This window comes from Diceros bicornis, chromosome 17, assembly GCF_020826845.1.
Source record: "Diceros bicornis minor isolate mBicDic1 chromosome 17, mDicBic1.mat.cur, whole genome shotgun sequence".
NCBI classification, from domain to species: domain Eukaryota; kingdom Metazoa; phylum Chordata; class Mammalia; order Perissodactyla; family Rhinocerotidae; genus Diceros; species Diceros bicornis.
In genome coordinates, this window is record NC_080756.1 from 35687681 (window position 1) to 35705294 (window position 17614).

The window sequence follows — 17614 nt, forward strand, 5'->3', positions numbered from 1 at the left end:
AAACTATTCTAGCAGAGTTCATCCTTATCTTATGCAATCCCTGGCTGATCCCCGCCTTGAATTTGACACCGCTGACATTCTTCGTTCTTCTCCTGGCCCCTGTGACCTCTCCTGTTCCTCCATCCTCCCTGCTCAGCTCAGTCCCCTTAGCCTCCTTACTCAACTCTTCTTCTATCCTTAAATACTGGTGTCCCCCAAGATTCTCTACTTGGCACCACTCTTTCCTCACCCTACAGCTTCACCCTAAGAGATCTCCTTCTCTCTTAAGGCTTTACAACAACTCATAAGCTACTTACTCTTAAATCCCTATCTCATTCATACTTCATCCAATTCCCGACCTTCAGAACTAGAATTATGCACTTAAATGATTCACAAGCACCCTAAAACTCAAGAAATCCCAAATTGAATGCATTCTCTGTAATTTCACCCATTTTAATTCTCCTTTCTCCACTATCCCTAGTTTACTCTATATAGTTTATCTTGGTTGGTGACACCACTAGACTCATTCCAGACCATTCCTCCTTCTTCACTCTGAAGAACCAAATAATCACAAACTCCTACAAATTCTAGTTAAAATATTTCTTAAATATGTCTTCTCCTCTCCATCCACTCTGTCACCACCTTAATTCAGGCCCTTATGATAGATCATTGCCCACTACCCCAAAAAGCCTTTTAATCTGATAATCCTTCCTCTAGTGTCTTCCTCTTCCAGTGATCTATCCTACCCAAACTTCCAGAATTACCATTCTAAAACAAATCTTCTAATCTCAATGCTTAAAAAATAAAATGCATTTCTGTGGCCTAAGAGGAAAGGTCAGACTCAACAAAGTCATCGCGAGGTTCTTGTGACCTGGCTCATGCCTTCATCTCCAGTTTCATCTTTCCATGTCTTTTTCCTACAGCTCCAAATGTTACACAACAGCAACGCCAAACAAGTCCTCAAACATGCCAATTCGTCTCACATCCCCTCTATGCCTTGCTCATTACTAGGCTTAAAATGTCCTCCTATAGTCTTAGAAAAATCCTATTCTTTCTGCAAAACCCAGCTCAGTTATTCTTCTGAGAAGCTTTCTTTGATTAATCACTTCCCTGACTCAGCCACCTCACATCTTATAGACTGTGACCATGTTTCATCCACCCTAAGACACCATCAGTTGTAAGATGCACTATTATTTAATGCATCACAAGGAAAGAAAAATGCTGCCAATTAGCAGGAAGATGCCATTGCTGATAAGACATTTTTCACAGATGATAAAATGTAGGGGAGGAAATGTATATCTTAGATTTCAAGAATTAGGCTATTTACTTTTTACACTTCACTATAAACGTTAGTCTCTTTCTCCGACAACACTCAGACAATGGCAATTCCAGAATTTCTAGATAAGAAGAGTCTGAGGGAGGCAATCTAATGGGAAAGAGGAGAGGAAGGAGATTTGCCCTGATCTGTTTTTACAGAGACTTTAATTAGATGAAAGAGTTGGGGGAAGGGAGAGAAGCAGTGATGGAGCTAACACTCCCCACCCCCAACCATTCACTTTTGGACAATGCCACTCTTGAAACAAAATATGTACTTTTGGGTAAACTGGATGGAATTCAAATGAGATGTGTATATACATAAAACTTAGTTATCTACTCATACTTTGATCTATTTATGAGCAATATTTAGATTAAAATTTTCTGATTAAAAATGTTGTAGTTATCCTCTTGCTAAAATGATCAACTCTTCTTTCTAACAGTATTACCTGTTAGCATGGACAATAGCAATAGACAGAGATGCCTGATTACAGGAATGTTCAGCAGAAGGGGTGCCCTCTCTCAGAGCTAGGGTTTGGAGGGAGGGGAGAACAAGGTGGGAATAGGCCACTGTGGAGAACAATGAATGATGATGGTGGAAGTGAGGAAACACAGAGGAAGGTGAAATAGCTAGTTTCTGAATAAGGTACTTTACTTGAAGGAGGTGCACCTGGAAAGATTCCTGGATGATTTTCTTTCTTTTTTTTTTGTGAGGAAGATAGGCCCTGAGCTAACATCTACCAATCCTCCTCTTTTTTTGCTGAGGAAGACTGGCCCTGGGCTAACATCCATGCCCATCTTCCTCTACTTTATATGGGACGCCGCCACAGCATGGCCTGACAAGTGGTGCGTCGGTATGCGCCTGGGATCCAAACCGGTGAACCCCGGGCCACCGCAGCAGAGCGCGTGCACTTAACCGCTTGCACCACCGGGCCAGCCCCCTCCTGGATGATTTTCTTAAGGAAAGACATTTATCCAGAGGCTAGTTCTCCACTTAATAATTTATCAGGGCTCTGGCTCTTACTTCTGTATACTGTTACTGCCACTCTGAACCATGTCAGTGTTGTGCAGAATCATACCAAAAAGCAGAATAAATGGAGAAAAAGCAAAACTGAAATCTGGCCATGTTGCCAGATGTAGAAAAAAATTTTGTTGATGTTGAAAGAATACATATGTTGAAACAATTGATGTTGAAAGAATACATATGTTGAAACAATTGACAGAATTTGTGATGATGAAATCCTAATAATCAGATACTCCTCGTAAGTAATTCTGATTTGTTTATAGCATGAATCAGATTTTCTCTAGTGCTTAAAGAAAATAATAGTTTTTAATAAACAGCTATTCTAAGAAAAACGTAAAGACACATAAGCCAAAATGTTATTCAAGGAGATAGAGAAGAAAGGTAAAAAGTAACTGATAATCACCACTTCTCAGAGCGTAACATGTGAGAAAAACCTAATATTCATGAATCCATTCTGTCTTGACATCACTGTTTGCTTTGGCTAAAGGTTTGCATGTGCGACCTCTTCCACCCACCATGTACCATCTCAACACTTCAATATACCTGAAGGACTTCATTTTTACTTGTTGTTCACCATCTTCCATTCTACAAAAAAGCAGGATAAAATATCAAACTACATGAAACAGATTTTCTGTAATTCTTGACAGAAAAATAAATGTGAGGTTAAGTCCAATCATTCTAATTCCTATTAAGTCTTTAGTTATAAATGCTACCCTGAGCTCCTAACGACCTGAAATGATCGCTGCTGTCTACACGAGCTGTTCTCCTACAAGCACATCAGCCCCTTCAGGTAACAGAAACTACATTAACTGACAATGAATAATAATTGGTGCTCTACTTAGAAATTATCCCATGCCAGTCTTTAGAAAAAGTATAATTTTCACAGAAATACATTTAAGTTATTTTTAAAACAATTTATGGCTTAACCAAAAATTTTATAATTGCTGTATTAAAATAGCTTAAGAATTTCAGACCTTTAATCAAAAGGATTTCATTTTGCCTAAAAAACCATCAAGATGATATGAAATATTATTGAAAACTGGAAACTCTGGTCACTGGCCGATAATACTAATTTTCACATTAATATATTCCCTAGCAGAATATACTAAATGTATATATGTATGTGCATATATGTATAAATATTTATATATACACATACATACATACGTGTGTGTGTGTGTATATATATATTCATTCAGAAATGTAGTCGCCAGGCCACTACCAAAGTGAAACATACTGATGGTGATAGAATACTTTCCACATTAAAAAATTATGCAGGCTGAGTAGTTTTTTGAAAATATGTATCATTTTTTGAAGGGGCGTTTGAAAAATTCAGCAGAAAGCAGCTTTGACTGCTTAACTTACCCATGGTGTGTATGTAATCTATCTATATCTATTTATGTAGATGTTTCTATGTGTTCTATATATATATATAATAAACAAAATTCAGATCACAGTGTATAATTTTTCATGTCTTGTCTTAATCACTTAACACTATAACATGAATATTTTCCCATAGCTTCAAATATTCTTGGAGAACAAGATTTGAAATGATTAAATAGTACTCCATCGGTTAGCTATACTATAATTTATTTTAATCACTTTCTATTATTGGATGTTTCAATATTCTAATTTTTCAATGTTATTAATAATATAGCTAATACTATTGTGATGTATGCATCTTTGATTAGACTATTCTCCTAGGATAAACCCCTAGAAGTATAATTTATAGATAACTATTTTAAGGCTTCTGATTCATCTTGCCAAATTTCCCTCTTGAAAGACTCAACAATCATCATTTTCCAGGCTTTGAAAAAAATTTGACCTACCTTTGAACTAGTTTATTCATCTGAACTATTTTATGAGTTTTAATAATATTTTTCTGCTTAAAAAGATAATAATGCTATTTATAGAAAATTTAATAAAATTTATGAAGAGACGCTTATAAATATTCCAAATAAAAAGAACCACTAAGGCAAAACCTTAATCAAGCAGTGCTTTTCCTTCTCATTATCTAAATAGCTTTCATATTTATGGTACTCTGTCAAAAGCGTTTTCACATATGTTATTTGATTCTCACAATATTTGAGAATCATGTAGTTAATTACTATCCCCATTTTACAGATGAAGGAATTGAGGCCCAGTAAGGTTAATGACTGCTCAAGGTCATAGAACTAATGGGAGGTCAGGTGAAACTTCTTCTATGTAGGCTGGTGTGTCTTCCACTATGCCTTGCTATTTCTCTCATCATTGTCAGTCTGCTCTGAGGTTGGCGCACATAAAATTAAACAGTTTCTCCGAAGAAAAAAAGAGGATCAGATTAAGTCAACTTCTTTTCTCTTTCTAGTCTGACTTCATATTTGGAGACTAAAATAGAAAATAATTATACAGGTTGAATGATTTTCTTCCTAGTGTTCTGTGTATGTATTATATACATTACTTCAATTCCAAAAGGTAAACTTTGGCTGTTTCAAATCATGCTTTTGTTTTGATTATAGGTGTTTTAGCAAATGAACTGACTGACTGATGGCCTTGGAGAAATCCAAACCTGTTGAACTTATGAAATCCAAATACAATTTTATATAATGGTCCCTGATAGAAGAAAGGCATGATCTTGTTAATCAAACAATTCATTTCTTTGTTTGCAGCACAAACCTAGATAATTAGTAAATTTACTATTTGTATTTTTGTTCCATGCTGGCATTTGGTCTATAGCCAAAATATTTTTACATATGGATTTTAATAAGCTTTCTAATATTAATAATGTTCACATTACTTAGATGTATTTTCTTAGTGTAGCATCTTACACTATGCTAATGTTAACACAGTACAAGCTCTCCTTGAAAACTTTCAATGCACTTTGAAAGAAACGTAGGCCCTCTCCCTAAATCAACAAAGACAAATGAAATTGGAAGCAAATACAATCAAAACATCTCCAGATTTGCCACTTTTTCATGCCTTCCTCTTGCTCAAACTCTCTTTCTTTGGTTTCTGAAATACCATTCCCCTTCAGAGCCATGTCTTCACACATTTTGGGTAGGATTCTCTTCCTCTCTTTACTGTGTTTAGACCCATGTACCCCCAGGTATATCCTCAGCCCCCTAGTCTTCCCACTAGGGAAAACAGTATGGAGATTCCTCAAAAAATTAAAAATAGAACTACCATATGATCCAGCAATTCCCCTTTTGGGCATTTATCCAAAGGAAATGAAAACACTAACTCAAAAAGATATCTGCCCCCTGCCATGTTCATTGCAGCATTATTTACAATAGCCAAGATATGGAAACAACCTAAGTGTCTGTCAATGGACGAATGGATAAAGAAAATGTGCAGTATATATACAATGGAATATTATTCAGCCTTAAAAAAACAAAATTCTGATACATGCTAGATGAATTTGAAGACAAGCTAAGTGAAATAAGCCAGACACAAAAGGACAAATATTGTATGATTCCACTTATAGGAAATATCTAGAAAAGGCAAGTTCATAGAGCTAGAATATAAGCTAGAGGTTACCAAGGGCTGAGAAAATGGGGTACAAAGAATTATTGCTTAACGGGTACAGTGTTTCTGATTGGAGTAATGAAAAAGTTTTGGAAATAGCGGTAACGGTTGTACAATATTGTGAATGTAATTAACGCCAATGAATTGTACACTTAAAGATGGTTAAAATGGCAAGTTTTACATTACATATATATTTTACCACAATAAGAAAAGTTTAAAAAGAAGTGCAAAGGCAAGCAATTAAAAAAAATGTAATCTGATCAAGTTCCTCTTATTCTTAAATCCTTCTGTTTTCCTTATTGCATTCAAGGTAATTTTCGGATTTAGTTCAGCAGACCTTTATAACCTCATCCATGCCTATCCCTCAAATCTCACAGCTCACCCACCTCTATGTGCACTTCCACTCCACTGTGACAACCACTTGCTGTTTCCTGGTCAGCAGTACACTATTTCATACCCTGTGCTTCTGCACAGTTGTTCCTACCTAAAATATCTTCTCTACTTCTGCACTGAAGGACTCATTTCCATTCTTCCTTTAAAATTTAGCTTAAGTCAACATCTCCGGGAAGCTGTCCTTCAATCCTAATCTCAATCTTTTTTAAATGCCCGACTTTCTTTGTTGCCATAGTACCTAGGGTCTCTATTATGACAGTTATTATGATGGGTAATAATTATTTGTATCTCTCCCTTCTACTCTACTGGGTGTCACAAGGAGGTACTCAATAAATGTTTAATGACTACATTCCAGGGAATCTTCATCAAAGACCCTTCCAAAGAACCAGCTCCCCATTCAAAACCAATAGTGCTGCAGAAAGAGTGAACACTGTCATACGCTCTACTTTGTTTAAAATATCTAACACTCTGAGGCTCCATCAATGAAATCCACTTCATACCAATTGACTAGCTTTCATACCCTGAGTCTCTGGGAAAGATGTTATATAATTAGTACTTTGTAAAATCCATAAAGTACTTTGACATCCAACATTTCATTAGAATCGAAAATGGTGGCATAAAAGGATTAGGGCAGAATGAAGAGGATCTGGGATGGATAATTAGCATATCAGTGGGGTGTATACTCCATACTGTCACTATATGCCCTCTTCTTTTTTTTTTTTGAGTTGAAATATATTTTATTTTTTTTTATTTTTTTTTAATAAATTTTTTTGTTTATTGCAGTAACATTGGTTTATAACATTGTAAAAATTTCAGGTGTACATTATTGTACTTCAATTTCTGCATGGACTACATCATGTTCACCACCAAAATACTAATTACAACCCATCACCACACACGTACCGAATTATCCCTTTCACCCTCCTCCCTCCCCCCTTCCCCTCTGGTAACCACCAATCCAATCTCTGTCCCTATGTGTTTGTTTATTGTTGTTGTTATGTACTACTTAATGAAGGAAATCATACGGTATTTGACCTTCTCCCTCTGACTTATTTCACTTTGCATTATACCCTCAATGTCCATCCATGTTGTCACAAATGCCTGGATTTCATCGTTTCTTATGGCTGAGTAGTATTCCATTGTGTATATATACCACATCTTCTTTATCCATTCGTCCCTTGATGGGCACTTAGGTTGCTTCCAAGTCTTGGCTATTGTGAATAACGCTGCAATGAACACAGGGGCGCATGTACCTTTGCAAATTGGTGTTTTCAAGTTCTTTGGATAAATACCCAACAGTGGAATAGCTGGATCATATGGTAGTTCTATCCTTGATTTTTTGAGGAATCTCCATACTGTTTTCCATAGTGGCTGCACCAGTTTGCACTCCCACCAGCAGTGTATGAGAGTTCCCTTCTCTCCACATCCTCTCCAACACATATTGTTTCCTGTCTTGTTAATTATAGCCATTCTGACGGGCGTGAGGTGATATCTCATTGTAGTTTTGATTTGCATTTCCCTGATACTTAGTGATTTTGAACACTTTTCATGTGTCTGTTGGCCATCTGTATATTTTCTTTGGAGAAATGTCTGTTCAGGTCTTTTGCCCATTTTTTAATTGGGTTGGTAGTTTTTTTGTTGTTGAGATGCATGAGTTCTTTATATATTTTGGAGATTAAGCCCTTATCAGATGTATGGTTTGCAAATATCTTCTCCCAATTGTTAGGTTGTCTTTTCGTTTTGTTGATGGTTTCCTTTGCTGTGCAGAAGCTTTTTAGTTTGATGTAGTCCCATTTGTTTATTTTTTCTACTGTTTCTCTTGCCCGGTCAGATGTGGTGTTTGAAAAGATGTTGCTAAGACCGATGTCGAAGAGCGTACTGCCTATGTTTTCTTGTAGAAGTTTCGTAGTTTCAGGTCTTACATTCAAGTCTTTAATCCATTTGGAGTTAATTTTTGTGCATGGTGTAAGGTAAGGGTCTACTTTCATTTTTTTGCATGTGGCTATCCAGTTTTCCCAACACCATTTGTTGAAGAGACTTTCTTTTCCCCATTGTATGTTCTTGGCTCCTTTGTCAAAGATTAGCTGTCCATAGATGTGTGGGTTTATTTCTGGGCTTTCGATTCTATTCCATTGATCTGTGTGTCTGTTTTTGTGCCAGTACCATGCTGTTTTGGTTACTATAGCTTTGCAGTATATTTTGAAATCAGGGAGTGTGATACCTCCAGCTTTGTTCTTTTTTCTCAGGATTCCTTTAGCTATTCGGAGTCTTTTGTTGTTCCATATAAATTTTAGGATTCTTTGTACTATTTCTGTGAAAAATGTTGTTGGAACTTTGATAGGGATTGCATTGAATCTATAGATGGCTTTAGGAAGTATGGACATCTTAACTATGTTAATTCTTCCAATCCAAGAGCACGGAATATCTTTCCATTTCTTTGTGTCTTCTTCAATTTCTTTCAGAAATGTTTTATAGTTTTCGGTGTACAGATCTTTCACCTCTTTGGTTAAGTTTATTCCTAGGTATTTTATTCTTTTTGTTGCAATTGTAAATGGGATGGTATTCTGAATTTCTCTTTCTGCTACTTCGTTGTTAGTGTACAGAAATGCAACTGATTTTTGTATGTTGATTTTGTATCCTGCAACTTTACCATATTCGTTTATTACTTCTAAAAGTTTTCTGGTGGATTCTTTAGGGTTTTCTATATATAAAATCATGTCATCTGCAAATAGTGACAGTTTCACTTCTTCCTTTCCAATTTGGATCCCTTTTATTTCTTTCTCTTGCCTGATTGCTCTGGCTAGGACTTCCAATACTATGTTAAATAGGAGTGGTGACAGTGGGCATCCTTGTCTAGTTCCTGTTCTTAGAGGGATAGCTTTCAGTTTTTCACCATTGAGGATGATATTAGCTGTGGGTTTCTCATATATGGTCTTTATTATGTTGAGGTACTTTCCTTCTATACCCATTTTATTCAGAGTTTTTATCATAAATGTATGCTGTATCTTGTCAAATGCTTTCTCTGCATCTATTGAGATGATCATGTGATTTTTGTTCTTCATTTTATTAATGTGGTGTATTACGTTGATTGATTTGCGAATGTTAAACCATCCCTGCATACCTGGAATAAATCCCACTTGATCATGGTGTATAATCTTTTTAACGTATTGTTGTATGCGATTTGCTAGTATTTTGTTGAGGATTTTCGCATCGATGTTCATCAGTGATATTGGCCTGTAATTTTCTTTTTTTGTGTTGTCCTTGTCTGGTTTTGGTATCAGGGTAACGTCAGCTTCGTAGAATGAGTTAGGGAGCTTCCCCCTCTCCTCAATTTGTTGGAAGAGTTTGAGAAGGATAGGTATTAAGTCTTCTTTGAATGTTTGGTAGAATTCACCAGGGAAGCCGTCTGGTCCTGGACTTTTATTTTTGGGGAGGTTTTTGATTACTGTTTCGATCTCCTTCCTGGTGATTGGTCTATTCAAATTCTCTACTTCTTCTTGATCCAGTTTTGGAAGGTTGTATGATTCTAAGAATTTATCCATTTCTTCCAGATTGTCGAATTTGTTGGCATATAGCTTTTCATAGTATTCTCTTATAATCTTTTTTATTTCTGAGGTGTCTGTTGTAACCTCTCCTCTTTCATTTCTGATTTTACTTATTTGTGCCTTCTCTCTTTTTTTCTTGGTGAGTCTAGCTAAAGGTTTGTCTATTTTGTTGATCTTTTCAAAGAACCAGCTCTTGGTTTTATTAATTTTTTCTATTTTTTTTTGGTCTCTATTTCATTTATTTCTGCTCTGATTTTTATTATTTCCCTTCTTCTACTGATTTTGGGCTTGGTTTGTTCTTCTTTTTCCAGTTCCTTTAGGTGCATTGTTAGATTGTTTATTTGAGATTTTTCTTGTTTGTTGAGATAGGCCTGTATCGCTATAAACTTCCCTCTTAGAACCGCTTTTGCTGTATCCCATAAATTCTGGCATGTCGTATTTTCATTTTCATTTGTCTCCAGGTATTTTTTGATTTCTTCTTTGATTTCTTCGTTAACCCAGTCGTTGTTCAGTAGCATTTTGTTTAATCTCCATGTATTTGTGGCTTTTCTGATTTTCTTCCTATAGTTGATTTCTAGTTTCATACCGTTGTGGTCAGAAAAGATGCTTGGTATTATTTCAATCTTCTTAAATTTATGGAGACTTGTTTTGTGGCCTAATATGTGATAAATCCTGGAGAATGTTCCATGTGCATTTGAAAAGAACGTGTATTCTTCGGTTTTTGGATGGAATGCTCTGTATATATCTACTAGGTCCATCTGTTCTAGTGTGTCGTTTAAGGCCAATGTTTCCTTATTGATCTTCTGTTTGGATGATCTATCCGTTGGTGTAAGTGGAGTGTTAAAGTCCCCTACTATTATTGTGTTACTGTCTATTTCTGTTTTTATGTCTGTTAATAATTGCTTTATATATTTAGGTGCACCTACATTGGGTGCATAGATATTTACAAGTGTTATATCCTCTTGTTGGATTGTTCCCTTGATCATTATGTAATGCCCTTCTTTGTCTCTTTTTACAGTTTTTGTTTTAAAGTCTATTTTATCTGATATGAGTACTGCTACCCCAGCTTTCTTTTCATTGCCATTTGCGTGGAGTATCTTTTTCCATCCCTTCACTTTCAGTTTGTGAGTGTCTTTAGGTCTGAAGTGTGTCTCTTGTATGCAGCATATATATGGGTTTTGTTTTTTTATCCAGTCAGCCACCCTATGCCTTTTAATTGGAGCATTTAGTCCATTGACGTTTAAAGTAGCTATTGATAAGTATGTACTTACTGCCATTTTTTAACTTTTTTTTTTTTTCTCAGTGTTTTAGTAGTCCTTCTCTGTTCCTTACTTCTTCTATACAGAATTGATGGTCACTTTGGTTTGACCTCTGTCTGAAAGCTGTACTCTTTAACTCCCCTCCTCCCTCCTTTTATGTTTTTGATATCATATCTAACCTCTTTTTTGTGTATTTGTATCCATTACATTCTAATCATGGAAATAGATAATTTTTCCTATTTTTGGTCTTCTCTTTTCCCCTTAAATCAGTCCCTTTAACATTTCTTGTAGCACTGGTTTCTTGGTGACAAACTCCTTTAATTTTTGCTTATCTGGGAAAATTTTGATCTCTCCTTCCATTTTGAATGATAACCTTGCTGGGTAGAGTATCCTTGGCTGTAAGTTTTTTCCTTTTAGCACTTTAAATATATCGTGCCATTCTCTTCTAGCCTGTAAGGTTTCTGCTGAGAAGTCAGCTGATAGCCTTATGGGGTTTCCTTTGTATGTAACTTGACATTCTCTTGCGGCTTTTAGGATTCTCTCTTTATCTTTAATTCTGGACATTTTGATTATGATGTGTCTTGGTGTGGGCCTCTTTGGGTTTATCTTGTTTGGGGCTCTCTGTGCTTCCTGTACCTGCATGTCTGTTTCCTTCCTTAGGTTAGGGAAGTTTTCATCTATTATTTCTTGAAATAGATTCTCTGCCCCCTTGTCTCGCTCTTCTCCTTCCGGGACACCTATAACACGGATGTTAGTGCGCTTGATGTTGTCCCAGAGGTCCCTTAGACTGTCCTCACTCTTTTTAATTCTTTTCTCTTTTACCTGTTCACCTTGGGTAATTTCTTCTAGTCTTTCTTCCAGCTCACAGATCCGTTCTTCTGTATCCTCTACTCTGCTTTTGAGTCCCTCTAATGAATTTTTCATTTCCAGTATTGTATTCGTCATTTCTGATTGGTTCTTTTTTATATCTTCCATTTCTTTATTGACATTCTCACTGAGTTCATCTATTCTTCTCCCCAGATCAGTGAGCATCCTTAACACTTTTAGTTTGAACTCTCTGTCAGGTAGGTTGCTCATTTCTGTTTCACTTAGTTCCTTTTCTGGGGTTTTGTCCTGTTCCCTTACTTGGAATGTATTCTTTTGCCTCCTCATTTTGCCTCTTTCCCTGTGCTTGTGTCTAGGTATTAGGTAGGCAGCTATGTCTCCTGCTCTTGGATAGGTGACCTTATGTAAGTGATGCCTTAGGAGGCTTCCAGTGTGCTTCCCTCAGTTCTCACTGTTCCAGGGGTGACCCCTATGTGGGCTACATGTGTCCTTCTATTGTGGCCTGTTAGCTCTCCCTATAGGCGCCCAGGGAGGCTGAGTTATGCTCCTGGCCAGCTGTTGTAATGCTCAGCTGCTTGTAGTTGTTGTGGGCCCTTCAGTCTCTTTATCAGGTGTGGGGAGCCCCAGCACAGTTGGCTGTAAGTTCTAATATCACATTTGTGTTGCAGTATTTCTTTTAAGTGAGTAGGCCCCCAGCGTGGCAGGTTGTTAGGCTCAGGGCCTTACAATTGCTGTAAGCCTCTAGCCTATTAGGTCTCTTGTCAGCTCTCTGAGGATTGCAGCTGGGTGGGGCTGGCCTCAGGCACAGGTGCACCCAATTGTTTCAGGCTTTGGAAGGTGGGGCAAACCTCCTATGTGGGTCTTTGAGAAGCACAAGTCTTCTGCAGCTGACAAGCCCTGTTGCCCACAGGTCCACACACACAGTCAACACAGTCCTGCCCCGTGTGAGCGCCCCGACCTCCCCAAGCGGACCCAGTCTCACCACGGCGGGAGCCCCACACACTCCGCCACCACCCCACACTCTCCACCCGCTCCTTGTGCACACCCTGCCCGCTCAAGTCGGCTCAGTTGCCAGGCTGCAGAGAATCCAGTCACCAATCTATGCAGGCCCACAAGTTGCCTGAGGGCTTGTTGTTGGGTGGGGCCAGTCTCTAGGGTGGGCTGCCTGCCCTGGCTGAGCTGGATTAAATCGGTGCTCAGTGGGTGGAGCAGACCCTGGGCTAGCAGGCCTCAGGGAGAACTCCAATGGTGTCTGTGTCAGCACGCTCACACCAGGCCACAACAATGGCCGCCGCCAATGTCCCAGTCCCTGGAGAGGTCTCACCCCTCACCGAGATGAACTCAGGGCCTATTAGGTGAGTCTCTTGTCACCAAAGCACTGTGCACCTTTCTTTCTGGTGATTTTAGGATGCTTTCTGGAACGGGTGAGTTTGTGCGCGGGCCCTTTAAGAGCCAGTTTTAGTTTCTTTGTGAACCGGGTTTTCTGGGGGTCCTCCCCAGTGCTTTAGTAGCAGGCACAGTCAGATATTATGCCGGTGGTGTCGATTGTGCTGGGTCCACAAAATGCCCACAGCGGGGGCGCTCCCCGGCTCAGGACCCTGCGCCTCCAGGGAGGCTGCGTACCTGTGAGCTGCTCCCGGCGGCCGTGAAGCTGGCGGCTTGTGAAGGCGGCGTTTTTCCTCTCCGGAAGGGAGTCTCTGCCTCTTCCACCTCAGTTAGGATTGTCCGTTGTTGCAGGAGTTCCTCTTATCCAGTTTTCAGTTCTGTCTCAGGGGTAATTTTTCCACGAGTAGTTGTAAATTGGCTGTGTTCGCGGGAGGAGGTGAGTTCTGAGTCTGCCTACGCCGCCATCTTGACTCCAACTATATGCCCTCTTCAAGTAGCAATTATGTCAAATGATAGTCTAGGACTTACCTGCTGCCACTGGATGCCGATATTTCTATCCTTGATGAAAGGAGATAGGTAAAAGGACTCTGAGAAAGCTTTTCCACCACTATCTCTGTCATGATTCCTGAGCTGGAAGGAAGGAGGCCTTGGGTCACCCCTACCCAGACACGCTGGAAAATGGACAGCATGATTGTCCTCACAGGCTAGAAGTACCCTACCCTGTCCAGTTGCAGAGAGATAGAAGCAGAGTGTAATGAAAAAACGACCACACTCACAATCAGGCATTCTAATTCCTTGTGTGATGTTAGGCAAGCTGCTTCACGTTTCTGAGTCCTAGCTTCTTCATTTCTAAAATGTGGGCAATCGACGAAATAATCTTTAGTGTTGCCTTCTGCAAAACAAATTACCTGCCAGTACTCTGCATGTTTCTAATATTTCCCCTACCACTGACTCTATTTTCCCATTTGCTCCCCAAACCACTGTAAGGTCTCAACCACGCCCCCTATGTGCCATAAAATGGTGTTACCTCTAGTACTCACTGCTCCCACTTCAACAGCCACAATCTTATTTAGATACTAAGAAAGAACAAGTGGTGCTTATGATTCTGAAGAAAAAGGAAGAAAAAAAAAGGGACTAACAGTCACTTCTAGATTGAGGTGAGTGGAGACTACCAACTGATAATTTAGGATGTAAAACAGCAAACAGTTCTAGATAAGACTGTCACTTGGTTAACTGCAGTTATTAATGATCATTCCCATTAATGGAAGAGACTGAGAGAATACAGACAAGGAAAAACAGTAGATAATCTTCAAGTCATTTATACATGGCTAGGGAAATACATTGGTACATTTAAATAACATTGATTATGCTGTCTTGGGAATTAAAGCTAAATTATAAAGTGTATTAGGAAGAACTGAGTTAAAAAGAGCTATGATGTTTCATTATCTCTTCTTCTTGTCCCCCTACTCAGAATTTTTCCCTTCATTCCTGATGGAGAATGATCATTAACTTCCACATTTATGTAAAATACTAGCCTAAAATGGATTGCTCTAGATTGTTACATTTATTTTGCCCTCTTATTTTTGCCATATAAACCCTAGTTTGGGGAGGTCAATAAAGTATATTTGGGGCTGCAAGCTGCATTAGGCAAGAAAAACAAACATGGAGAGGGTAAGTATTCTCAACATTGACTTTATTATCTACTTGGCTTAATAAATATGGAAAACAAGAGTTTTTATACAATTAAACCAGTCATAGATAACCAAGGGTTTGTTATTATATAAATGATAAGTAAGGTGAGAAGCAGAGTGGTAATTATTATTTTAAGTCAAAGATGCAGGAAGATGTTCTCCTCACGGTTAAGAATCTCAACTAGGAAGGCAAGTATCTGCCGTGACCATAAACGTTAAGCAAATTAACCTTATGTCCCCAAGTCTTTCAGACTCCATTTAACCCTCCTGGATACCTAATAACCTGCAGATTGGATTGAAAATTTCCAGGTCAATGACAGAGGTGGCAGTGGGGTGGATAAATAATTGCCCCTATCCAAATGTTACCGTGTAATTAAAAATAATTAATGATTTAAAAAATACTCTTTTTCTTTTTTCTCTAGAGTCAAAGATTTCATGGGTTGGAGGAACAAAGTCACTTACTGGGATGGATCTGAATCACTTCCTTTTCGTTTTCTTGGAAACTCTGTCACATGTGGGCTGAAGGATCGAATAGCTGTTGGTTTTGTCCATGGGCTCATATGACTGGAAATCATGGGAGCGATGCACTGGTTCTCTTTTGTCAACACTTTACCTATGAGAGATAAAGCACAATAAGACATCTATTGTAAACATTAACTTTACTTTATACATCTCCATATCACACATTTTATTTTTATTTTTTTTGCTGAGGAAGATTCGCCGTGAGCTAACATCCGTTGCCAATCCTCCTCTTTTTTTTTTTTTTGCCTGAGGAAGATTGGCCCTGAGCTAACATCTGTGCCAGTCTTCTTCTATTTTGTACATGGGACACCACCACAGCGTGGCTGGTGAGTGAAGTAGGTCTGCGCCCAGGATCCGAACATGTGAACCCTGGCTGCCAAAGTGGAGCACACAGAACTTTAACCAGTTGGCCACGGGGCCAAGCCTCACACATTTTAAATGGCTTTTTTATCTTGATATTTTAAAAATATCAACCAAGAACAACATAACATAAAAGTAAGACTAATTAGGGCCGGCCCCGTGGCTTAGTGGTAAAGTGCGCGGGCTCCGCTACTGGTAGCCCGGTTTGGATCCCGGGCGTGCACCGACGCACGGCTTCTCCGGCCATGCTGAGGCCGCGTCCCACATACAGCAACTAGAAGGATGTGCGACTATGACATACAACTATCTACTGGGGCTTGGGGGGGAAAAAAAAAAAAAAGGAGGAGGATTGGCAATAGATGTTAGCTCAGAGCCGGTCTTCCTCAGCAAAAAGAGGAGGATTAGCATGGATGTTAGCTCAGGGCTGATCTTCCTCACACACACACACACAAAAGTAAGACTAATTATGTACATTCAACTATCAGCTAGAAATGTATTTGTTAATCCATACTTTAAAGTTTATTTTCCTCACCTAATTGTAAAAAAAAAATATGAATATTGTAGAAAATATGGAAAACACAAAAACATAGAAAGGAAGGGGAGGAACCAACAAATTTCACCAACCAATGTTACGATTTAGAGATATTTCCTTTTAGAATTTTTTCTGTATTTGTCATTATATTCTGCTCTATTTACATATCATTGTGATAATAACTTGACAGTGTTATTGCAAATTCTTTATAAATGATTCTAATGGCTGCATAATATACCATCATGTAGATGTATCATAGCTACTTAACCACTCTTCTACTGTTGGAACTTATGTTTGTTTTCATTTTTTTCCATCATAAAATATGTATGTTGGTACATAAAGCTTTTATCTACTGCTTATTTCTTTTCATCTTCTGGTTATTTCTTTTGGATAGCATCCTAGAAATGAGTTAACAAGATCAAGGGACATAAATATTTTTAACCCTGAATTGCTAAATATGATAGTAAAATCCTCTTTGTCTAAAGTGTGGTTTATTACATGTTTTATAAAATATAAAATTCAGAATCACTGAACTAAAAATAACAGTCCAAATGTGGGCCTCCTTCTCACACTAAACTGGATATAACAAGTTTAAACTTATTTGTACCTTATAACATAGATTGAAAGTATATAAGCAATATTTACAAGGAGAATGCAATAAATCTACAATAATAGTGGGAGATTTTTCACACGTCTCTGGCAATAACTGATAGATAGGGCACTGAAAAATAGCGACAGAGGAGATTCGATTCACCCAATGGACAAGCTCAAAGCTCAACACAATAGACATAAAGAGACCAGTATACCTAGGAGCTTCAAAATCCAGTGTTGTTTGTTTTGGGCACCATGGAGTGTTTATAAAAACTGACAATATACTGGACCAAAAAACACATAAATTTCAACAATTTCAAAAGATTTATATCATATATAAAACATTTTCTGACTACAGTGTAATCATGCTAGACACTGGTAACAAAAAGATAAACCAGGGACCGGCCCGGTGGCACAGCGGTTAAGTGCGTGCTCTCCACTTTGGCGGCCCGAGGGTTCGCAGGTTCGGATCCCGGGCATGCACTGACACACCTCTTGTCAAGCCATGCTGTGGCAGCGTCCCACATAAAATAGAGGAAGATGGGCATGGATGTTAGCTCAGGGTGAATCTCCCTCAGCAAAAAGAAAAAAATATATAGAAATGAACATGGGGGTCATAATTTTAGATACTTTAGAGATTTAAAAGATAATAAAATCTCATGAACAACATTATTCTAAATATTTGAAAA

At 38.3% G+C, this 17614-nt stretch overlaps 1 protein-coding gene across 6 annotated transcripts in view; it reads right to left on the bottom strand.

Annotated features, from left to right (window-relative positions):
• The window catches only part of BMAL2 (basic helix-loop-helix ARNT like 2), a 78875-nt gene that overhangs the window by 36525 nt on the left and 24736 nt on the right, over positions 1 to 17614 (bottom strand). For 2 of the 6 annotated variants that reach the window (XM_058558604.1, XM_058558602.1), the window contains exons 2-3: positions 15383 to 15533; positions 2861 to 2902 (exon numbers count right to left, since the gene is read on the bottom strand). In XM_058558604.1, coding sequence (XP_058414587.1) covers positions 2861 to 2902; positions 15383 to 15533 — 193 coding nt within the window. Of the gene's footprint in view, positions 1 to 2860; positions 2903 to 13757; positions 13860 to 14005; positions 14079 to 15382; positions 15534 to 17614 lie in introns of those variants that run through there. The other 4 variants (XM_058558607.1, XM_058558605.1, XM_058558606.1 and 1 more) reach the window with 4 other exon arrangements.